A 24,982-nucleotide genomic window follows, 5' to 3' on the forward strand; every position below is an offset into this window, starting at 1 on the left:
TACATGAGAGTCCTCCCAGCTAGTGAGGGCATGACACAGTTTCCCTAAAGGGAAAAAAGAATTTACAACAGCAAGGGCGCATCTGAGCCACACACACGGAGGCTTGTCTGTCGCACAGGACGGCGGCCCCGAGAAGTACGGGAGGCAGGGGAGGGGTGTTCTCCCTCAGGCTCTGTCCAACCCACCCCGTAGGGCCTGCGGCTCTTCTCCACTGCTCAGCGGCCCTGCTAGAAAAACGAGGAGGTAACCCCCGTCTGCGGCAAGGATGGTCTCAGACACTAGGCGACAAGCATCTGAAAAGTGGTCCCCAAGAGAGGAGGCTGGGGTATGTGCAGGTGACCTGGCAGTGGACCCTTCACCACAGCCACGGCAGCAGCGCCCCTCAGATCCTATCACTGTGACCTCCCTGACATTCTCGGCGACAATCCAAGGATAGGTCTAATTAAGCCAGCCTGAGATAATACTCCTTAAATAGAAAGAACACAAACAGAAGGGGAAATGTTAACATGTAAGTAACTTACAATATCAAAGAGGCTGTAGAAGGCCGTCCTCATCACCCTGCCCCTGGCAGCCGCTCCGGCCTTGTCTCCACCCAGCGCGCGTCTCCACCACCTTACAACGGCTGGCAGGCGCCTCCAAGGCGTGGCTCCCTGTCACCTCCCTGCGTTCAGGCACTACCCTCACCCCCTCTCTCCCCAGCCCGGGGGATGCAGTACACCCAGGCCACCTCTCGGCCTCTGCACTTGCTATTCCCAGGGCTGGGGTGCCCTTCTATGCTCTGGGGGCTCGTTTCCCTTCTATGACCATCCCATTAGGGTCACCGTCCCCATCCTCCTTTAATGATTCATTGTTGACATTCCTCATCCAATAACAATTTCCTATTGGAATCGAACCGCATCAGATTCGTATTTTCATATGTCAGTTTTCTCAATATTTGAGAGATTTTCATAACTCAGTTATAGTGCAGCCCACATTTTATTGATTTTTCTTGCTTATTGTTTAGCTTCACGACAGGGAGAGCTTTGGGGGCCTTGCCTTGGTTGTTGTTTGTATTGCCCAAGGCATCTAATCACCCACGTGGCTCACTGCTGCCTCTCTGGTTGGTCCGCCTGGTGCCCTCGCTGGGTTGCGGGTACTTTAGGGACAGGGAGAGGACACTTCTCATTCCATGTCCTTGTGCTTGGCAGTGAGCGCATGCTGGCTGTGAGGCTAACAGCAAGTTATAGGAGCGTCCCAACAGGACGTCTGCACAGCCCAGCCCCCTTTCCCTCCCCACAGTCACCAGGACTACACAGGGCACACAGAAGCCGCGGAGGTGGCCCTGCCCACCATCCCACCATCCCTCCACCCCCAGTTGCAGGGACTGGATCTTGGGGGACGAGGGACCCAAGCTGAGCCAGGAATCTGAGCCAGGAATCGGGACAGAAGCACATTACTCAGGAGCTACTGGTCATTAGACTTCCACCCTGTGGAGGAAACCAGTAAAGGAACCAGCCTGCAAAGAGAGACAGACAACATCAGAAGGAAGGAGGCAGAGAGGAGCAAAGGTGAGCGATGAAGATGCTCAGGCGGGGACCAGGCCTGACCCCAGAGCATGGCGGCAGACAGACAACAGAGCCCCTGCCTTCCTGGAGCCTGTGGCCTGTGTGGACGAGAAGCAAACACACACATAAATCACTACAAATTAGAACTTGCTACCAAGGAAATGGACAGGGTGACGTGGCACAGGATGGGGGCCGTGAGGCTGGGCAGTCAGAGAAGGCCTCTTGTGTGGAAGCTACAGTCAAGCTGAGATAAAAGGATGCTGGGGACCCAGCCACAAAAAGAGGAGGTGAGGTCTGTGAAGGAGTAACCCAAAACACCAGGATCCCGAGTCTCCATAAGATTCAATCAATGTCCCTTTGCTGCTTCAGTGACCTCAAATGAGTTCCTGTCAACTGCAACCAAGAGTCCAACAGATAGAGCTGTTGAATGAATCAGGGAATGCGTGAATATAAAACACCAAGACCCCTAAAAGCAAACACATAAAAAAGGACATGAACAAACAATTCACTCAAGAGAGGATTAAATCCGATTAAATTAATCACAAGAAGTCCAATGACTGCAAGTAATTATACACAGCGCACTGAACCAGTCAGCGTTACAGATCCCTTATGCACGCGACTCATCTAATCCGTCTAATCCTCTAATTTACCTGTTTGATTTTATGAGTTACAAATAACTAAAAAGTATAATAAAGCGGTAAGATTTGATACTCATTAAACAAAGAAATTGAACTTTTTTTTAAAAAAGCACGTGACGCTAAAAATGAAAGAGCTTGGCTAGAATGCTTTCATGTTTCTGGTACAATTTTTTGAGAGGTAAGTTGGCAGCGCACCGTACGATTAAAACCATCAAAATGAAAACAGCCATTCTGCTTCTGGAAATGTGTCCTAAGGAACTAATTCAAAAGAAGGAGAAGTTTATATGCAAGAAGAGGTTCCCTGCAACAGAAGCTGTCATAATGGAGGAAAAAAGAAAGCAATGCACTGTCCCCAAGTCAGGGAGTGGCTGTGTACCTCAGGGGGCACCGCCTCCACGGAGCGCCGTGCAACTCTTACGTGTGCTATTCACGGCCTCTGCAGCAACAAAAAATAATTACACTATTCATTTTAAGGCTGGAGAATAATATTTATCCTGTAACCACAACTATGCAACCATTCCATATGAACATGACTAAAGACTGAAAAAGAATTTTAGAAAGAATAACACTTGTTGGGTGATAGAATTGTGGACGCACTTGTAGGAAGGGGGTAGATATTTGTGAGTGTGGTTCCAATGTTTTCTGCACAACACATGAGCATTTCAGATGAATTAGCATCCATCTCTGGAAGGCGGGGAGGTTTCACCCCATTCGCTCCTGCTCACAGTCCAGAAGACAGGTCTTTCAACAGGGAATCACAAAGTGGTATCAGTGGTTCCCAAACTTGAAGTTCAAAAGAGCTCACTGTCTTTTAAAACATCGCTCGCCTTGATATCTGTACACTGATTTGGGGCTGATTTTCCACCAGGCATCTGTGCCCCTCTTTACAGAGACAAGACTGTGGCCAAATTTTAAGAATTATCTCAGGCGTGGTCACTTCTCATCTTCTGAGTCAGGATTTAACCTTTCTGAACACTTGAAAGTCATTTGAGCCAATTCTTGCCAATAAGGAGGGAAAAAGAAAGCTGAGTCATCCTACTTTCTGGAGAAACACTCCTCGGGGGAAAGCGCTCCACGCTTACTGCAAAAACACTGGCACAGCGAAAAGCGCTAATAGCAGGAACAACATCTTCCCAGTTACAAACTACAGAATTTAGAATCTCGGTTACTTATGAAACTTCTAAGTTCATCCAGAGGCCCAGATGTTAAACGTCAAAATCACAGCAACCTAGGTGAACCCTACAGATTTAATGTGAAAAGGAAGAAGCCAGAGACAGAAGAGCATGTTTACAGGAATCAATTTACATGAAGTTCAAAGACGGGAGAAATCACGTCACAGGGTGAGAAGTCCGGGCAGCAGTCATCCAGCGACAGCAGCTCGGGGGGGCGGGTGAGGAGGCCTTCCAAGGGGATGGTGACGTGCCGCGTCTCGCCCTGGGCGTGGCTACACGGCTGATAAGCCATTGGCCTGCACACTTACCAACAATGCACTTGTTTGTAGGTGTGTGATACATTTAATTTTAAAAAGGTGAAAAAACAACAATGCAAGAACAAAACAGTCAGGTTACCTTCCCCAGAAGGGACTCAGGAACTGACATCAAATTAGTTCAAGAAAGAAAAGATGTGTCAGGCAGTTCAAGATAAAGTCTGCGGACTGCGTGGCAGTTTGTGGCTGATGCTGACCACTGCCGCAGGTGGTAAGGAAAAAGCCACGCTCAGCATTCTCCGTCCTGGTGATTTTCAGTCAGGCATCTCCGAGCGCCAGGCTCACTGGAGATTTCCACTGCAGATACCGCAGCTCGTTCTGGAAGCTCAGTGTTTCACCACCAGCTCCTGTCTCCCTCAAAGTGTGTGATCTGGTACAACCTCCCTTCAAAGATGGGAGGCTAGAGGGGTGGAAACCTCTATTACTTCTGCTCATCCCTCACAGGGTGAGGTACCACCTTTGCAGACTCTTTCTCTGTTTTCAGGTTTCTTCTGGGAGGAGTCTGTTTCTCTAACTTGAGCTCTTCCACCAGTATTTCATGGCCAGCTGGCTGCGGAACAAGCCCTCTGACCTGTGGAGCACTCGCTGCGCCTGGAGACAGGATGCTGGCTGAACCGGGTACCACCAGACATAGAGGGATGCCCCAGTCTGGAGGCCGGCAATCCTGAGCTCGGCCCTCAACTCAGGTCTTCCTCAGGCAGAAAAGTACTCAGCCTGTCCTGTCAGGTAGAGGGGACAGGATTTGGAAGTAGGAGATGGGAGAAAAAGAACAGAAATCCATTATTCTGCCCCAAGTTAGACAAAGAGAGGTGCCCCAAGCCCAGGAGGGTCAGGACTGAATTTCCTTCTGCTCTGGAAGGAAAGGCGAGTGCGCAAGAAGGCGGGGCCGGGGGCCGGCGGACACCTGCCTTGCTGAGGCCCCGGTGTTCAGGCGGGAGAGTCTCCGGATTAGAGGAGAGGGGCCCTGCTACTCACAATAAAGACAGTCGCCCTCACTTGCCTTGCTGGCGGCCTGGGGGGCTCACTCCGGGATACACAAGGGCCCCAGCCCTGTGACCAGCTCAGCACCTTGGCGAGGATGTGGTGAGAACGGAACCCTTATGCACTGTTGGTGGGAATGTAAATTGGTCCAATCGCCATGGGAAAAACCATGAGGTTCCTCAAAAAATTAGAAACTGATCTACCACCTGAGCCAGCAATTCCACTACTAGGCACATACCCAGAGGAAATGAAAGCAGGATTTCAGTGAGATGTGCACGTTCCTATGTTTGCTGCAGCACTGTTCACAACAGCCAGGACACGGAAACAACGTATGTGCTCATCCACGACCACACACACACACACGCGCACGCGGGAAGATTATTCGGGCACGAGGAAGGATGATATCCTCCGTTTCTGACAGCATGGATGGACCCTGAGCAAACGATGTGAAGGGAGACAAGTTAGGCAGAGAAAAACAAGTCTTGTCTGGTATCGCTTATATGTGGACTCTTAAAAATCAAACTCAGAAAAAAAAAATAGTGGTTAATGGGGACAGTGGAGCAGATGAAAATTACTGTTGTTTAAGGTACAAACTTACACTAAGTAGTTCTTATGCCAAAGTGATCTGACCCCCAGTAAGATCAATACAGACACTAACACTGCACTGTAACTATGTAGTGTGATTAATATCGCTACTATGACAATCATATTATAATATGTAAATGCATCAAAATAACATGCTATGCACCTTACATTTATACAATGCTATATGTCAAAAATATTCAGTAAAATAAAAAGTACTTAATCATCACAAGAAAAAATGTTTAACCATGTAAGGTAATTGGTGGTAACTAAACTTACTACGGAAATCATTTCACATTTGATCTATACATATATCAAATCATTATGTTGCACATCTTAAGCTAATATAACATTATATGTGAACTATATTTCAATCAAACTGGAAAAAATACTTCAAAAAAAAAAAAGGAAACACACAGCACCTGCTGGTTTCCTTTGTTTCTTACTACACCCTCGTCTGCTTGATGAATTTCCCTGAGGATGGTTCCAGCTGTTTAGTTCCTTTAAACAGAGTTCTATATAAAACCAGGGAGGAATGGGATGGCAGACAAATCTTAAACCATCAGAAGAAAATAACACTGTCCCCTTGTCTTCTGGCATTTGGATTCCATCAGCACACAAAGACAGAGACGGAAAATTCCTTCTGCTCTAAGGCAACGCGTTTGAAATACCTGCTAAATTAAATCATTCCTGCCAAATCAGCCTTTCTGTGCACCTCAAACTTGGAGGAGCACTAAAACACTCAGAGAAAGAAATCTGCGTCAATATAAACTGTTACTAGTAACGCTATCTGGAGGCATAAAAGTGAAAATGCCTTCTTATGACTATTTATCCAGTCTTACTGGAAAAGGTGATATTTTGCATAAGCAAAGTTTTCAGAAAACTGACTTTACCCTTTTCAACACTGACACTCTTTAAATATTAACTATTGCACTGTCCCTTCCTAATGAAAGAATATTTGAGAGAAGAGTAATTTGATCTTTCCTAAAGGACACAGATGACGTAGATGAATCGCTACAAACACCCATTTTGCACGCTATGCCGAGGGTGGCTGGGAGCGAGGAGCCTGACCACCGGTGGAGCAGGGACACGTACCAACACTTAGAATGAACTGACACACGCAATAGGAACCCAGTTCGTCTTCCCGCAGCCCCACTGTGGTCAGCTGATTTGGGGGTCACCCTCCCCCCAAAATATCCAGGTCCTAATCCCCAGAACCTGTAAGTGTTACCTTATATGCAAAAGGGATTTTGCATATGTGATCAAGTTAAAGATCTTGAGATAGGAAATTAGGCTGGATTTTCCAGGTGGGCTCGATGAAATTGCAAGGGTCCTTATAAAAGAGAGGCGGGAGGGTGAGACTCAGAGAGCAGATGTGAGGACAGACGCAGAGGGACAGAGAGAGGGATGGGAAGAGTGATGCTGCAGGGTTTGAGAGAAGGGGGCTCATAAGCCGGAGGATACAGGCAGCCTCTGGAAGCTAGGGAGGTTAAAGAAACATTCTCCTCTTGAGCCTCCAGAAGGAAGACAGCCCTGCCGACACCTTGATTTTAGACATCTGACCTCCTGAGCTGTCACGTAATAAATTTACGTTGTCTTGTGGTAGTTATAGCAGCCATGGGAAACGAATACATCCCCATACAGAGGAAATACACAGGAAACTTCACCACCCTCAGGTTACAGATAGGGAACGACGAAGCACCCGTTCAAGGTCACTCACGCAGGAGGTGGTTCCACCCCGGGTCTGGGTCTGCCCTCGCGAGCCCAGGGTTCCACCCGCTCCGCACTGCGGCCTCTCCACACTGCCCGGCACACGCAGGTTTGTCACCTGAAGTGGGAAAAACACCCTGCAGGAGTCACGGCGGGCATTTTGCAGCAGGCGTTTTGCAAAGCACACATCTTCACAGTCCTGGCATCTGCAGTAATTTGTGCAATGGCAGCTCAGAACAGAAATAGCTACAGCAATAAAAATACAGTTTAAGATGTCTCTGTACTACAACAGCTGAACTTGAAGCAACTACAGCTTAGAGACCGATGATTCTCTGTAATTAGTACATCAGTTCTGATCCACGGAGGAATGGATCAGCGTTAGGCACGGAAAGGAACAGAAGGCAGAGCCAGATAAGAGACCAGGAAAGAGCAGGGGACCAGAACTGGGTTACAGTCACAGACACTGTGCCAGGAATGAGCAGCTGAGACCCTTCCACCCAGGTGAAGTTTTAGGTAACCAAGCCTCATCCAATACTTACGTCTGTATATCAGCCTGAACTAACTGTTCAGTAACTAGCTGTTGACCTTATGGTATGAGCTCAGTTAGTTTTATGGTTTATAAAAGCCTTAGAGAAAGAGCCTTCGGTGGCCCCAGACTGGGTGCACATAAAAAATGGGGCTACTGGGTCCTGAAGTCAGCCATTCCCTCTCCCACCCATCACCCAGACACCAGCCCTAAAGATAAGCCACAGACACCTACTGTGTTCATGCAGCTGCCTCCCTCCCACCCTGGTCCCTCTCCCTTTTCTCCAGGAGTAAGTTGGAGGAAGGGTATGAGGGACAAGGATGGTTCGGAGAGACCAGTCTCCCAGAAGCCTGGGAGATGAAGTTGGTAAGATCAACCACCTGGTTGCTCAGGTACCATCGTTTTTTAACTTCCTGGTTCTACAACGTATGTGTTTGGAAGCAAAGAGATTATGGATACGTGGGGCTACTTCATCCTAGAGTGACTGTATTTTTCAGAAGAAAGAGGAGATAAAAAAACTCCATACTTGCACCTCCTAGAATACTTCAGTGTGGAGCCCTGGGATCTCTTACTATAAATTGAAGAAGCAAGGGAACGAGGGGTACTTCCTCCAGCCAGACCTAATTTCCATGTTCAGCTCTGCACTTGTCCAACTGTTACACACACAAGAGTGCTTGAAGCTTGGATGATCCCTCTTTGTAAATTTTACCAGCAAACTTCATACCTCAAGTGTAGGAGGGCAGGCTGGAATTGGGGGGGGAGGGGGACCCAAAGGAATTAGCACCGGCCTTCAAAGAGCTTGTTACTTCAAGAGTAGAGAAATTCTTGTTTGATTACATAACATAAAAACACTGCACCATTTAGCCTTCCCCATCTGCTCTGGGTGGGCAGAATCAAGGATAAACCTCTAGACCAAACATCATGTCTAGGCCCTCTTTAATATCAAAAGGGGAGAAATGTGTTACCAGCGTAATTTTTGCATTAAGTTCTTGCATCTGTTGGCTCACATATGTGAAAGGTTTAATCAGGTCCCTTATGGATCAATATCTCTCTTTGTACGTATTGACTGGCAAACCTTTTTAACAGAAACCTTCACCCATTCTGGTCTGTCTTTTCCAAGGCACAGTAATGAGCTCCTTTGGGAAATAGGAAGGAATAAACAGGGACAGATCACTTTATGGAAGCCAAAGCATGTGAAAAATCAGATCTGCAAGCAGGTAGAGGAGAGAGTAATTACTCAACTCCTTTTTACTTCATTAAAAGATACCCAAGAAGATTCATTTAATAGTGAGTTCCTTTACCGTATTTAAAATACCTAATTCACAAGCATCTGATTTAACAGAACCATCAGGGAGATGATATGGGGAAATAACTGGCCCTTGTTAAGTGCTACTGTATGCCATCCACTTTGTGTAAGGCACTGTACCTTTTCTCCCCCCACTCATTCAATCAACAAAAATTTACTGAGCACCTACTATCAGTCCGGCACTGTTTTAGGTGCTGGGGATACAAAACAAAACCAATACAGTAAGTAAAAATTCCTTGCTTGGAGCTTACAGTCTAGTGGAAGACATAGAAGATCATGGAAAGAGATATATATATATATATATATATATATATATATATATATATATATTATTAGAGAAAGACAGAAGAAATAGTAAGATACGTGGAAAAGATGAGAAGCGGTTGCTGGAAGAGTCGCAGTGGCAGAGACGGAAACTACACGGTGCACGAGGGAAAGATGAGCCAAGAAGAAAAGCGTAAGAAACACCAGGGAGTGTGGATGGTTTGGTGGGGTGTTGAGATTCTATACACACACAGGGGCCAGGGAGGGCTTTCCTGAGCAAAGACCTGAAGGCCATGAATGGAGCAGCCACTCATTCTAGATCCGAGCATTCTACTGAGGGGGAAACTGAGGCTCGGAGAAGCCATTGAACTGAGGTCATCCTACCAGGCGGCGACTCAAGCTTCCCGAGCGCCACCTCTTCCACGTAGCTTCTCTGTGACACACACAACCTACTGAGTTACTGCCCAGGCAGCAGCTGCGCTGAAAACCCAAGAATTTCAGGCAGGCTTGAAAGCCATGCTTGCTTCTAAGCAAAGAGCGAACTTTATGGTTACAGGCTGAGAGCCTCATCGAGGCGCACACACCTCCCCGAGGAACTTAAAGCACGTTTCAGGTGCTGTCAGACGGCTCACGCAGCCATCCAGTTCATCCAGTGAAATAGCCATTAAATGAGAAGAAACTAGATGTCCATAAAAAGGGAAAAGAAGAAAAAGGAATATCTGAACATACAATATTAGAGTTATTAAAACAGTATCTTACAAAACCATGTATGAGAACAAATATCACTGTAACAAACCAAAATCTCAGAATGTACCCAACATCCTGAGAAATTCTGGCATTTCAAAACAAAACGGAAAGGACTGATTTTTCGATAAATATGCTGAGTCAACTGGTAACTGTTTAGAAACAAAGATCCCTGCCACAGGCCTCACACCAAAATAAACGTCAAGGACGTTGCAGTTCATAAATGTCATAAACCCCTGAAACAGAACTTGAAGAAAATACAAAAGAATTTTCCCTTAAGATGGGAAAGGTTTCTTTCAACACAGAGAAACTATGGAGGAAAAAACATAAAGAAAACTGCTGATACATTTGAATACGCTAAGTTATTTAACTTTTATATAAAACCTATATAAAAAGATACCTTAAAACCGAAAAGCTGGGGATAATTTGGAGAGAATATTTGCACGACATGACGCACCGAGATAAAAAGAGCTTTCAGAAATCAGCAAAATAAAATATGAGGACTACAAAAACAGGGTAGGAGATGTAACTAAACTTTTTTCAAAGCTTTTTTAAAATTAAAAAGGAAAAGAATTGCCCATAGTTTAATTAAAGTTACAGAACAGGTCATCAGTGGAGTCAGAACAGCCGGTCTGCTAGCCAGGACTCCACGTACCAAGCTGGCCCTTGAGAAAACACGAGACACGGCAAGTGTCAAAAGAGACGCGCAAGGAGCCCTGGTGGCCCCACGGAAGAAGCCGGCACCTCAGAGCTGGACCAGATCCAACGATACTGCATCTCCTGTTTCCAGGTCTGTGGTCCGCATGGCACTTGCCTCCTAGAATCACAGAGCATCAAGACTACAGAGACCAAGAAATGTTCAGGTCTCAGGTCCTTATTTTTCAGGATAACAAAACTACGGTCCAAGAAGGGAAGAAGGAGAGCCAGCCCACCGAGGCAGCCCCTTCCCACTGCTCTCCTCGCCACCCTGATGACCAATGCCCCTCTTCCCAGACTGGTGGGTGCCTGAAAACAAGACGTGACTTTACAAACACCTCATCCTCCCAAAAGTGCCACGGAAAAAAAAAATGAAGAGAAGAGATGCAAATTTCCTGCTGTGTTAGAAAATATTTCACATGCCTGTGGGGCCTTCCTTTTCCAGGAAGGCTGTATTACTGCTTTGACTACCATGCATTTTTGTCCACCTGAATTTCCCTTTCCTGCTGAAGAGCTCAGGGAAGCAAATGGAGTGACAGGCGGGACAGGCTGAGTGTCACTGTGATGCCCGCGGTGATACCGGCACTCACCCCGACCCACCCCTCCACCACCCACCACGGCCTGCCCACCGTCCCTCACTAGACGCATGTCCCACCTCCTCAAAGCCCTTCAGGGCCGAGCCCAGACCTCAGAGCCGGCCTGAGGCCACAGCGCCCTTCCCAGGCCCTCCAGACCCTGCCCATATGGCCCAGGGGACACTCCAGACCTCCCTGGCTCTGGGGACAGCCGCTTTTTGTAACCAGCACTGTATTATTAGGGATTTCAGTGAATAATGTGCTACCCAGTCAAGAAATATCAGTGAGGCTTGTTGCTCGCGGAGATGGGAGAATTCATGAATAATTACACAACTACTGCTTTCATTATTCAGGACAGGACTGCTTCACTGTCACTGTGTTTTTAATTATTTTGATTACGGATTTTTTAACTTACAGGACACTGCGTAAGTGTGAACAGCATGGCTCTGGCTTTTGCTCAGCTGTAGACAAGTCCTGGTTCTTAATTGGGACAAATTTCCAGCTAAGCGTTTGGTTTCTCCACTGAGCCTCTTAAGCTCAACTGACTGCACATACAGTGGGGTCCCCCAGAACAACCTCGAAACAAAGGCAGATGGCTAGACTGCCCTCCACATGCTGAACTCAAACATCTTTGTTGAGATCACTTCAATTTTTATAGTGAACTCCAATTTTCATACATAACTGTGCTGAAATAACAGTATCGGTAAGTATAGTTTATTAATCTCATTACATGGAATACTGACAAGACCCTCACACAACTGGAGTTTTAAAGGAAAATCTTAAATGTTAAAGGTCTTTTATGGTTTAGCTGCCTGTCTTCGTAAAACCATTGTGCAGTTCTGCCTTTCTGTCCTCTATCCGGCCCTTCTGGGGGTGACTTTCCCAGTGACCACCCCGCTCCTGCCCAGAGCTCCCAGCACCTCCCACCACAGCACCCACCTGCCCACCCCAGCCTGCTCCCCACGGGACTGGAAACCCCGTGAAGGCAGGAGCTGCTCTTACTGACCCTGTACCCCCAGGCACGGCTGGTGGTAAGAACTCCATCAATGGTTCTCACGAAGGAACCACGCTGGAAATCCACCTCAGTGTGCTTGATCAGGGGCGCACCTGCCCAAAAGCTGTTTGCGTTTTCGACTGAGTCCCATTTTGGACTAAATGTGGAACAACCTGGAGGTAGCTTGGATGAGGGCGTCCACCTGAAACATCGGGCCAGGTGTGAGCGCAGCTGCCCTGCAGGGCCGTCAGGCTCGGGTTGGGGTGGACGGCTGAACAGGGCCGGGACTCCCAGGTCAAGGCCTCTGGAGCCCGAGGCTGCCTTACTCCCTGAAGCAGCGTCCCACAAGGGCACACACATATCCACAAGCGCACACACATATCTGCACGCACGCAGCAAGTGTTTAGCAAGCCCTGGTGGGGGTCAGGGGTCAGGCAGGGCTCCAGCACCGAGCGCGGGGCAGTGAGGGAGCAGGCGAAGCCCCTCTGCTCTCCTCCGGAATGGAAATTCCAAAAGCCATGTGTCCTTTCCTGCCTCCAGGCACAGCCACCATTTCTGCTGGACTTGGGATGTCAGCAGCAAACCACACTTTTAGAGGAAGAAACTTCACTGCGGAGCCACTCACTCACCGTCAGCAGTGTGAAGGAGCTTGTGACTTTTCAGCGTCCCTTTTGATTTGAATTTCTTGCCACACATGTCACATAGGTGGGTCTTCTCGGTGCTGTGACGATTCATATGAGCCTTGAGGTTACTCTTGCTACGAGTCGCATACTCACACAAAGAACATTTGAAGGGCTTCACCCCTATTGAGGGAGAAAAAGACAGATATACGTATATATTCAGTTATATGTGTGTGTGCGCGCGCATGTGTGTATCTGAAGGAATATATACGTACACATGTGCACACACACACACCCCTCTCCATGTCCATCTGAATAAAGCAGTGCACCTGCTGGTCCCCACGCCACGCACCTACCTGTGCTCTTCTTTCCAACTAGGACGCCCTCTCCTCCTGGGCCTCCAGTGAAATTCTCTGCGTCCCTATCAGTGCACCCAAACCCTGCCTGCCTCTACCGCTGCACTGTTCACAGCACTTAACAGTGAGCAGCTTACACCTCCCCTCCCTGCAGTCTGGAATCTGAGGGCACAGACCCCCGAGCAGTTGGAGCAGCAGACGTTCATTAAATTCAACTGAACTGAGTTAAATGGACCGAAATTAAAGTGACCGAGGGCCGTGACAAAAGTCCCCGGGGTCAGGCGTGCAGGACCAGAGGTGAGAGCAGGTTTTAGTTGATAAAACAAGCAGAGCTTGACAACGCTCGTCACTGCTGTTGGGCTAACGGCTCACGGCGGGGCATCCTACCACGTGGCTGCTCCTTCACTCCACGGACATCTCCCGAGGACCTACTTTGCAGTAAACACCGAGGTTGGTTTGAAGCTGAGCCGCCCTGGCCCGGCTGCACTGTCCAATATAAAGGGCTGTCCCCGCAGTGTGACATGCTGCCGGGGGAGGGGAGCGGTGTCTGAACGCGGGGCATAACAGACATGATCTAGTGAGCCTCGTGTTTCCGCCCTGATCCCCACCACCCAAGGCCTTATAGCTGAGGAAGCCGAGGCTTTAACAGGGCTGCAGGGTGCACCCAGGGCACAGAGCCGAGGTACAGACATGCTGGTCAAGGAAAAAGTATCCCCAGTCTTGCCTTTGGTCTCGGCTCCTTCTGCTGGTCCACATTCCTACTCCATCAGCTCCCGAACTGCTAGTTCGATCCCATGTTGTAGAAAATACACACTCCTTCCCCCGTGGGAGCCAGCTTGTCTCCCTGCCTGCGGCACCTGGGCTCCTAATTCACAGGAAGGGACCCACTCGGACCTCTGGAGGGGCTGTCCCTGGGTCACGGCTCCGAGCCTGATCACCAGGAGAGCCACGTCGGGGGGAGAAACACAGTCGGTGGCCCACTGTCCCCAGTAGCATCCTGACCTCCAACTTCCCAAAGTCCCGGAGTGTGCCCCACACCTCCCTTCACAGGCGAGCACCCCAAAGGCACAGCTTACGTCCCTCCTCCCCCTGCTTCATCTCCACGTAACTCTCCACCTTCTGAATTCTTTCTCCACAACCTGAACAACAGAATCCCACAAAGCACCGGGGAGGCCACCAGAGTGACCGCCCGGGCAGTGCCAGCGAGGTCCTGTCCTCCTGCAGCTGGCTCCCTGCAGAGACATCGTGGTGATTTATTTAACTACAGCTCCGGCAAGAGCCACAAATGGCTGCATACCTCTGCTCACTGCAATTGCAACTAAATGAGTAATGACTTAAATCACTGATTTCAGCTGGCGGACAGACACTTCTCTCAGTGTGCTAAGGAAATTCTAACTGCAGAGGCCAAGGAGATACACTTCCTCCTGCAGGACCCCCAGAGGAAGCACCAGATCCCAGAAAGCGCTCCATTTTGACGGAGGAGTACTCACCTTCATGAGCCCAGATGTGACGCTGAAGGTCTGAGCCATTCTTCATGAAATAGAAATCACAATACGGGCACTTCATGGCTCGCTTCCCAATCAGCCCTTTCAGCTGGACCCTCCTCCCGAGAACCTCGGAAATGGTGCTCATGGAAACCTCTAGAAGAAAGGCAGGGTGATAACCAGAAGCAGCCGAAGAACCTTGGTTCAGGTTAGATGCAAAGGAGCCTCATGACAGAACCCAGACCCTCCGGCCAGTCCTAGCGGGTCTGAGACAACGGTTAAGATGCGCCTCGTGCGTCATGGGACAGGACTTCTGCCTAAAGTGTTAAACCAGGATCTAATCCAGTCTCAGATCTAAATGTCCGTTGACATAAAATGTGAGGGATGGAGAAACAGTGTCAACGAGGCAACGTTCAGAAAAAGGCAAAACATGACCACCTGCAGGAAGAGCCCCAACTTCCCAACAGATCAGCCTCCTGGGGAAGAGAGCGGGGGGTGGGCTGTCCCATGTAACACCAGAAACTGCGGTGACATAACAACCCGATCCAAACAATCCAACTGTAAAAGAGAAAATCTTGTGTCAATGGGGACATTTTAAAAGGACGTATACGAGCTGAACCTACTGTTAACACTGTCTTAAGGGTGATGTGGTCGTTACGTTTAAAAAATTCCTTATTAGTTGGAGATGCATTCTAAAGATTCTTTATGGGGAAATTATGTCAGGACATACTTCAGAGTATTTCAGAAAAAAAAACCATCAGGGGGGTCAATTCATGAAACAAGTTTGACCACATGTAGGTAAGAGTGGGAGCTGAGTTATGGATACATGGCTGTTCCTCATGTTGTGTATTCTGCATACATTTGAAATTTTCTATAGTAAGTTTAAAATAATGAGCAAAAGTTGATGGAGCTAAATGAGCATCCTTGGCTCACACTTGGACACGAGTCACACTGGACACGGGTCACACGGGGAGGACAGAACTGAGCAGTTCAGAGCATCACGTAACCCACACATCCCCATGCAGGTGAAGGCCTCAAGGCTCTGTCCGACTCCAAATAAAATATGAGTGTTAGTGTCCTTCCATCATTTCTTTACTTTTCTCCACGATCATGATTAATCAGTGGGTCGGTTCCCTCGCGGGAGAAGCAGAGAGAAAACAAAGAGGAAGAGAAGAGGGGCGCGGGCGAAAGGAGAAGTGCCTTAGCTGCTCTGCTTCTCTCTCATCCACAAGCAGCGTGTCTGCGCTCGCGGGCCCTGTGCCACGTGGCACGGCACTCTGGGGATGAGGTGTTAACGGTGGCAGCCCTGTCCCGAGGCTCCCAGGTGGGCAGAGAGTACCAGGGACTAGAATATGGGGTAAGTGCACTGGGATGGGTGGCGGGGGGTCGGGGGAGCCATCAAAGGCCCCCAGGGCAGGCTCTGAGGGAAGATGTAGAGGATGCACAGAAATTAACTGGGCAAAACCAAGAAATAGTGTCACTGTGGTGAGAATGAAAGTGACAGGGGTGACACCCAGGGAGCTCAGGGGCCGAGGACAATGAAAGTGACAGTCACTCCCACTGACCGGGCTCCTTGGCCTGGGAGGGAGCGCACACCCCTCAGTTCGGGGACCTACGAGACGGCTGGGGGCGGCATGGGAAGTGGAGTCGGTCGGGTCCGCACTGGATAAGGACCCATCCAGAGGCTGTCACTGCTAATACTAAAAGGGGGAGGGGAACTGTGAGATGGGGGGAGACGTACCCAAAGACCAGATAAGAGGATAAAATGAACAAAAACTTACATAACCTCCCAGGCTTTAAATAAAGACGACTGTTTCCCTTGAATTTACTCATATCTTCATCCCTCTTTTACTTTCATTTAATACGGTTGATAATATAATGTTGCATTTTTTAAAAAAACATAAGCATTTGAAAATCAATCTCCCACTCTAAAGTGCATACCCTTACCGGGATGGTTGGTCTTGATATGTGACTTTATCAGTCGATCTTCTGAAAAAGACTTTTCACACACAGGACAAGAATAACTCCTTTTGTCCTTAACAAAAAGAGAGTATAATCAATGGACTGTCCTGTTTAAACTAGGCTCTGTGGAAAAATCACCATCACCACCACCACCACCACCACCGTCAAAGCCAGATGCGCACCGCACCTGTCCCAGCACCTGGCCTGCAGCCGGCACCTGGCCCCGCACAGCCCAGGGAACTCGAGGGCAGCAGGGCAATGGCCTCACCTCCCTTTCAGGAGGGAGGTACGGGGCATAGAGATGACGGTCCTGTGGAGGTGGCCCAGCCAGGAGAGGGCAGGGCTCGGCCTCGAGGTCCAGCGCACAGACCAGTGCAGACCCCCCGTGTCTTCTGCCCTCCAGTGCTCGGTGCGTGGTGTGCGTGTAAGTTGCTTTACTGAGACTCACTCTCGTTATTATGTTGTTACAGATTAAGAAACCAAGGCCAAGGGCAATGAACCCCAGGTCTGCGAGGAAGAGCCAGCGTCAGAACCCGAGTGTGGATGCCGACCCCGGCTCCTCCGACCACGCCAAGGCCCCGTCCCACCCAGGCTGCAGGTAAGAGGTCCCCCTGCGCCGCTGCTGGCCTCAGCAGCCCCATTTCCTGCCGCGCGATGCTCGCACTGTGGAGAAGCTTCTGTAGATGCCAAGCCATCGCCCACCCACGTTCCTCCCCGAGCCCACGTTAAGGCTGTGTATGTCATGTGATGATTTTTCAGAGGGTGGGTGTGACGGGTTAGTCTGTTCCCCACAAATTCATATGCTGAAGTCCACAGAATGTGACTTTATCTGGAAATATGGCCATTACAGATGTAATCAGTTGAGATGAGGTCACAGGCCCTAATCCAACATGATTAGTGTCCTTACGAAAAGGGGAGACTTGGACAGAGGCCTGCAAGCGGGAGAAGGCCACGTCTTCATGGAAGAAAGGAAGCACCCAAACCCAGCCCACTTCAGTCATCTTTTCCCACCTAAGTGGGGAGGACAAATGCACTGGTGAAGTTCACGTCCGGGGCACAGGCTCACCAAAGCCTGAGACCTAACCTCAGGACGACCTTGCGCTTCCCCTCCCAACACCTTACTGACACACCACAGAGGGCCTATGTACAGCAGCTCCTTTACCCAGGACATCTCTCCAGCTATCAAGAAAACTTACAAGGCATACCAAATGGCAAAAACATAGTCTGAAGGCAGAGAAAGCATCGGGACAGGACTCAGACACGGCGGGGATGTCGTGAGTGTCAGGGCGGAAATTTAAAACAGCTATGATGAATATGCAAAGGGCTCTAATGGATAAAGTAGACACATAAAAGAAGAGCTGGACAATGTAAGCAAAGCAAAGAGATGAACATTTTCAGAAACAATCAACAAATAAATTCTAGAGATCAAAAATACAAAAATAGAAAAATGCCTTTGATGGACTTATTAGTAGTCTGGACCCAGCTGAGGAAAGAATCTCTGAGTTTGAGGCACCTCAGTGGAAACCTCCAAAACTGAAAAGCAAATAGGAAAAAAAAAAAAGACTGATAAAAACAAAGAATATGAGACAACCACAAATGTGTAGCATATGCAAAACAGGAATATCAGAAAGAGAAAAAAAAGACAAAGGAACAGAAGAAATACTTTAAACAATTATGACTAAGAATTTCCCTAAATTAATATCAGACACCAAAGCACAAATCCAGAAAGCTCAGAGAATACCAAGGATAAGTACCAAGTAAACTACACCTATTAATTTCAAACTACAGAAGACCAAGGGTAAAGAAAAAACACAGAAGATGCCAGAGGGAAAAACACCTTACTGACAGAAGGGAAAAGACAAGAATTATATCCAATGTCTCAGAATCCACACAAGCAAAGAGAGTGGAGTGAAATATTTAAAGTATAGAAGAAAAAAACCACCAAACCTAGGATTCTGCACCCTACAAAATTATCTTTCCAAAGTAAAGGAGAAATAAAGACCTTCTCAGACAAAAATCAAATAAAGTTGTTGTCAGTAGACTTGGTTTACAAGAAATGTTAAAACAAGTTGTTTAGAGAGAAGGAAAATGATAAAGTCAGAAACTCAATCTATATAAAGGAAGAGCATTGGAGAAGGAATAAGTGAAGGTATTTTTCTAAATCCTATTTGATCTCACTAAAGTTTGTCAAAATTAACTATAGCAACAATGTATTCAATACTGTATGTTTACACATATACATGCATGCTTCTGTATGTGTGCAATAACTATCAGCAATGATACAAAAGGTACCAAGAAAAATTAGAATTTTAATTGTTTTAGGGTACTCACACTATCCATAGAGCAGAACAGTGCTATGTGAAAGTGGACTTGGATTACTTGTAGATGTACATTGCAAATTCTAGGGTAACCATTTAAAAAAGTAAAAAAATAGTAATAATAACAACAATAATAAGTATAAGCAATCTGCGAAGAAAAGAGAGAAAATGGAATTATGTAAGATGCTCAATTAAACCTACAAAAGACAGAAAAAGAGCAGAAGACGGAAAAAAGTAACAAAGAACAAGGGCAACAAATAGAAAACAGTAATGAATGTGATAAATATTAGTCCAGCCACACCAATAATTGCTTTGGACATCAATGATCTAAATGACAGAAATTGTCAGAATGGACCAAGAAACAAGATTCAACCATATGTTGGCTACGAGAATCTCGCTTTAAATATAAAGACAAATACAGATTGAAAGGAAATGGATGAAGAAAGATATACTACGCTAATATTAATTTTAAAAAGCAGGAGTAGCTTAGTAATTTCAAACAGAACAGACTTCAAGACAAAGATAATCATCAGTGTTGAAAAGGAGCATAACATGATGAAGGCATCAAATCTCCAAGAAGATATAATAACCCTGCACACGGATGCGTCTGACAACAGAGGGTCAAAATGCATGAGGCAGAAGGTCATAGAACTCCAAGAAGAAACAGATGAATCCACTATTATAGCTGGAGACTCTTACACCCCTCGTTCAGAAATGGACAGATCCAGTAGGTAAAAAAGTCAGTAAGGACATAGCTGAATTCAACACCACCACCAATCAGCTGCGTACAGCTGACATCTACAGACTGCTTCATCCAGCGGCAGCAAAATATGCATCCTTCTCAAGTTCACACAGAATCTTCACCAGAACAGATCACATTCTGGGCCATAAAATACCCCTTAACAAATTGAAAAGAATAGAAATCATTAGAAATCATACAAGGTCTGCTTGCAGACCACAATGGATTAAACTAGAGATCAGTCGTATATAGCTGGAATGCCCCAAAATAATTGCAGATTAAACAACGCACTTCAAGTAACGTATGATTCAGAAAAGAATCCTCAAGGAAACTTTTAAAATGTTCTGAACTAAATAAAAATGAAAATACAACTTATTGAAATCTGTAGGAAGCAGTGAAAGCTACGCTTAGAGGGAAATTTACAGCATCCACTGTGTGTATTAGAAAAGAGATCTAAAATCAATTATTTAAGCTTCCCCCTAGGAAAGCCGAAAGTGTAAATTAAATCTAAAATAAGCATAGGAAAATGAATACAAATCAGAGCAGAAATCAAGGAAGTTGAAAGCAGGAGATCAATATAGAAAAATCAATAAAACCAAAAGCTGGTCCTTTGACAAGATCAATAAAATCGTTAAGCCTGTAGCCAGGCTAACCAAGAAAAAAAGAGGATACAGATTACTAATATCAGAAATGAAAGAGGGGACATAGTACAGATCCCATGGACATCAAAAGTATAGTAAAAGGAGTACTATGAACAACTCTATGCCCCCACATTTGACAACCCAGGTGAAACAGGCCAATTGCTTAAGAGACACAATCTGCCACAACTCATACAAGAATAGGCAGAATAGGCTGTCTCTATTAGAAAAAAATTGAATCAACAATTAGTAACCTTCCAAAAAAATAAAAAGCCCAGCCCCAGATGGCTTCACCAGCAAAATCTACCAAATATTGAAGGAAGAAATCACACGATTCTCTGCAGTCTCTTTTAGAACACAGAAGCAGAGAAAATACTTCCTAACTCATTCTGTTTGGCCAGCATTACCCTAACACCAAAAACAAAGACATTACAAGGAAAGAAAATTATAGGTCTATATCTCTTGTGAACATAGATGCAAAAATCCTCAACAAAATATTGGCACAGAAAACCCAATAATGTTTAAAAATAACTATACACCACAAACCAAGTGGCATGTATCCCAGGTACACGAGGCTGATTCAATATTCCAAAATCAGTTAATATATCCATCACATCAACAAGCTAAGAAATAAGAATCATGGGATAATATCATCATAGGCAGAAAAAGAATTTGGCAACATCCAATATCTATTCATGATAAACATGCTCATTAAACTAGCACTAGAGGGGAAATTCCTCAAGTTGATAAGGAATATCTAAAAGCAACCTACAGCTTACATCACAATGATGAGAAATCAGTAACTTTCCCACTAAGATTAAACACAAAGCAAGGATGTCCACTCTTAGCACTCCTTTTTAACATCATACTAGAAGTCCGAGCTAATGCAGTAAGGCAAGAAAAGAAAACACAAGACATAGAGATTGGGAAGGAAGAGATTAAAACTGTCTTTGTTTCCAGATGACATGCTTATCTATGTAGGAATTCTGAAAGAACAGACAAAAATCCTTGCAAAACTAATAAGTGATTATGGCAAGTTACAGGATAGTAAGGTTAATATACAAAAGTCAACTGCTTTCCAATATTCTAGCATATGAATAAGTGGAATTTGAAATTTAAAACACAATACTATTTACATCTGCACATAAAAAAATGAAATGATTAGGTATAAATCTAACAAAACATGTACAAAACCTATATGAGGAAACCTTCAAAATTGATGAATGGAACTAAAGAACTAAATCAATGGGGAGCTATCCCACGTTCATGGGTAAGAAGACTCAGTATTGTCAAGACGTCAGTGCTTCACGACTTGACCTACAATCCCAATCAAAATCTCAGCAAGCTATTTTGTGGGTATTGACAAATTGATTATAAAGTTTATATGGAGAGGCAAAAGACCCAGAAACCATCACAAAATATCAGAGGAGAACAAGGTTGGAGGACTGACACTACTCAACTTCCAGACTTACTGTAAAGCTACAGTGATGAAGACAGTGTGGTACTGGTGAAGTAACAGAAAAAACAGACCAAATGGAACAGAATACAGTCCAGAAATAGACTCTGTTAAATACAGTCCATTGATCCTTGACACAGGAGCAAATGCTACACAATGGCTCAAAGACAGTCATCTCAATAAATGATGCTGAAGCAACTGGACAGCCACATGCAAAAAAAAAAAAGAATGTAGACAAAGACCTCACACCCCTTCACAAATATTAACTCATAATGGATCACTGATATAAATGCAAAACGCAGAACTATAAAACTCCTAGAACATAAGGAGAAAACCTGGATGACCTAGGGTACGGTAATGATTTTTTACATGTAACACTGAAGGCATTATCTGAGGAGAAAAATTGATAAACTGGACTCCACTAAAATTAAAAATTTCTGCTCTACACAATACACTGTCAAGAGAATGAAAAATAAGCCACAGACTGAAAAAAAGAATTTGAAAAAGAGATGTCTGATAAAGAACTGTTTTCCAAAATACACACCCACACACCCACACACAAAAATCTCTTAAAAATTGGCAATTAGAAAACAACTCCATCAAAAAAAAAGCCACAAAAAAGAAACAGACTCACAGACATAGTTAACAAACTTGTGGTCACCAGGGGGAGAGGAAGTGGGAAGGGATAAATCAGGAGTTTGAAATTTGCAAATATTAACTACTATATATAAAATAAATAAAAAATAAATTTCCTCTGTAGCACAGAGAACTACAGTCAATATCTTGTAGTAACCTATAAAGAAAATATGAAAGCAAATATATGTATGTGTATGTACGACTGAAACGTTATGCTATACACCAGAAATTGACACATTGTAACTGACTATACGTCAATAAAAAAATAGGCCAAAGACCTGAAGAGACATCCCACCAAAGAGGATATACAAATGGCAAGAAAGCATATGAAGATGTTCCATGTCATATGCCATCAGAGAAATGCAAATCAAAACAACGAGATGCCACCAGACACCTACCAGAATGGCCTAAATCCAAGACACTGACAACACCAAATGCTGGTGAGGATGTGAAGCAATGGGAACTCTCACTGCCTGGTGGGAATGAAAACGGTACAGACATTCTGGAAGACAGTTTGGCAGTTTCTCTCAAAACGAAAATACTTATACCATATAATCTAGCAATCACACTCCTCAGCATTTACCCAAATGAACTAAAAACTTATGTCCACACAAAAACCAGCACACAGATGAAGCAGCTTTATTCGTAACTGGCAAAACTTAGAAGAAACCAAGATGTCCTTCAGGATGTGAAGGGATAAACTGTGATACCTCCAAGCAATGGAATGTTATTCAGCGCTAAAAAAAAATGAGCTCTCAAGCCATGAAAAGATGTGGAGGAAGATTAAATGCATATCACTAAGAGAAAAAAGCCAATCTGAAAAGGCTATGTATTTATGATTCCAACTATAAGACATTCTGAAAAATGGCAGAATGACGGAGACCGTAAAAAGATCTGTGGTCGCCAGAGTCGGGGGAGAGAGGGATGAATAGGTGGAGGATTTGCAGGGCAGTGAAACTGCTCTGTATGATGCTATGATGATGGCTATGCACCATTATCCATTTGTCCAAAGCCCAAACACGGGCAGCACTAGGAGTGGACCCTGATGTAAACCATGGGCTTGTGAGTGTTACTCATGTGTCAGCGCAGGCTTGTCAACTGTAGCAAAGGTAGCACTAAGGTCTGGGAGTATCGGTGGTTGGGGAGCTTGTGCATGCATGGGGACAGGGTACACGTGGGGAAATCTCTGTACTTTCTGCTCAATTTTGCAGTGAATGTAAAACTGCTCTAAAAAATGTTTATTAAAGGAAAACACACACATCACATGCTTAAAAAGAGGCCAGACTACAGTGAGAGCTCAATAAATCTGAGTGACGTTGCTTTCGTGGTTTCAACATTGTTATTAATGCAGCTCAGCCTCAGGTACCAGACCTCCTGGTGGGTTAACGCACTCTGGAATCTCCAAAAGGTGGATCTGAGTGAGCATTCTTCCAAATTTCTTTGTGGATTAGTTCCTGCCATTACAGAATGTCTCCTGAGGCTGGGTACTTTATATTTAAAAACAAAAATGAAACAAAACCATAATCCCTCTGGACAACCAAACAGTCTAGACGCACTTCCCACCAAGCATTTGGGTTCCATGCAAGGCCTGCTAAGCTTAGATGCCCAAGGGGTCCGGCAGCTCTTGTGCAACTCTCCCGAGCTTTCTGCCCACACAACGCTACCAGCTTCTGCCCCAGATACATCTCGGGCTCCAGGCTTCTCAGTGTACTCCTGTCACCGTCCTCCTATGCCCTTGACCTTCCTGGTCACTCCATCACTCGCAGCACCTGCACACGCGTGTTCACATGCCGTTTGGAGAGATGCCCTGGGCCCAGCATGCATCGTGGAGGAGGCCTGCCACCCCGCCGGCCGCCCCCCACGTCCTCATCGTCGGAGCTGGTGGAGGCGTTCAGAGGGACTTTGAAGGAGTTTACAGTGATCTCTCATGAGCCCTTGCTGTTTGATTTTTTTCCTTTTAATCTCTGATCGTCTGAAAGCAATTTTATCTTAGAGTTTATCAGGGCCCCTCATTTCTCAATGCCTTTGAAGATTGTCAGAAGGACGCAGGCAGTGGGAAAGGGTGCTGGGAGAAGGGTGCACTCCAAGGACTCATTTATTTCTTTTTCAAAACCTCAGTTCCCTAGTTGGAGATGAAAACCCAAACTGACACGGCAAACTTAAAAAGAATGGTGGTTAAAAGAGTCCTTGGCAGAGGAGGAGAGGGAGAGACGCACGCCGCAATGATGGTAAAAGTCCAGCCCTCGGGTTTGTTTGCTCTGATGGAAACGGCCTTCAAAGCAACACAAGACTCTTTGAAAGAAGGGAGGTGGCAGCAGGAGGCTGGGGTCATGGTATGGGGGGCAGGAGCAGCCCTGGGGCTGACGCTCAGAGCCCAGCTCACAGCTCTGGGTGAACCTGGCCTTGGTCTACGTCTCTGTGGCAGGTGCCTTGGCCCCCAAAGCAACAGGATGGTTCTCAAGTCTGCAACTAGCAGTGGGTGAAGATATCATCTAAGTACCCCTATGAAACAGGTGACCAAGTTACAGAAGCATGGCGAGGGATTCCACTCTGAACAATTTCTCAGGAATAAAAAGGCCATGGTTCCAGAATCTGATGACCCCTATGGACTCATTCATTCCTCAGACCTTCCAGGGAACTTGTCTTGTGCTGGGCATTGCACTGACAGGGTGGGAGACACTGGCCCTGCTCTCAAGGGCTCATGACCTAGTGAGAACTGCCAGCACA

At 46.0% G+C, this 24,982-nt stretch overlaps 1 protein-coding gene across 3 annotated transcripts in view; it reads right to left on the minus strand.

The window, feature by feature from the left end:
* The window catches only part of ZFAT (zinc finger and AT-hook domain containing), a 136,518-nt gene that overhangs the window by 43,045 nt on the left and 68,491 nt on the right, over positions 1-24,982 (minus strand). For all 3 annotated transcript variants that reach the window (XM_015242409.3, XM_072949753.1, XM_072949754.1), the window contains exons 8-10: positions 16,454-16,541; positions 14,513-14,662; positions 12,676-12,849 (exon numbers count right to left, since the gene is read on the minus strand). In XM_015242409.3, the coding sequence (XP_015097895.3) occupies positions 12,676-12,849; positions 14,513-14,662; positions 16,454-16,541 (412 nt within the window). The remainder of the gene's footprint in view (positions 1-12,675; positions 12,850-14,512; positions 14,663-16,453; positions 16,542-24,982) is intronic.

This window comes from Vicugna pacos, chromosome 25 (genome assembly GCF_048564905.1).
Source record: "Vicugna pacos chromosome 25, VicPac4, whole genome shotgun sequence".
In the NCBI taxonomy this organism is placed as follows: domain Eukaryota; kingdom Metazoa; phylum Chordata; class Mammalia; order Artiodactyla; family Camelidae; genus Vicugna; species Vicugna pacos.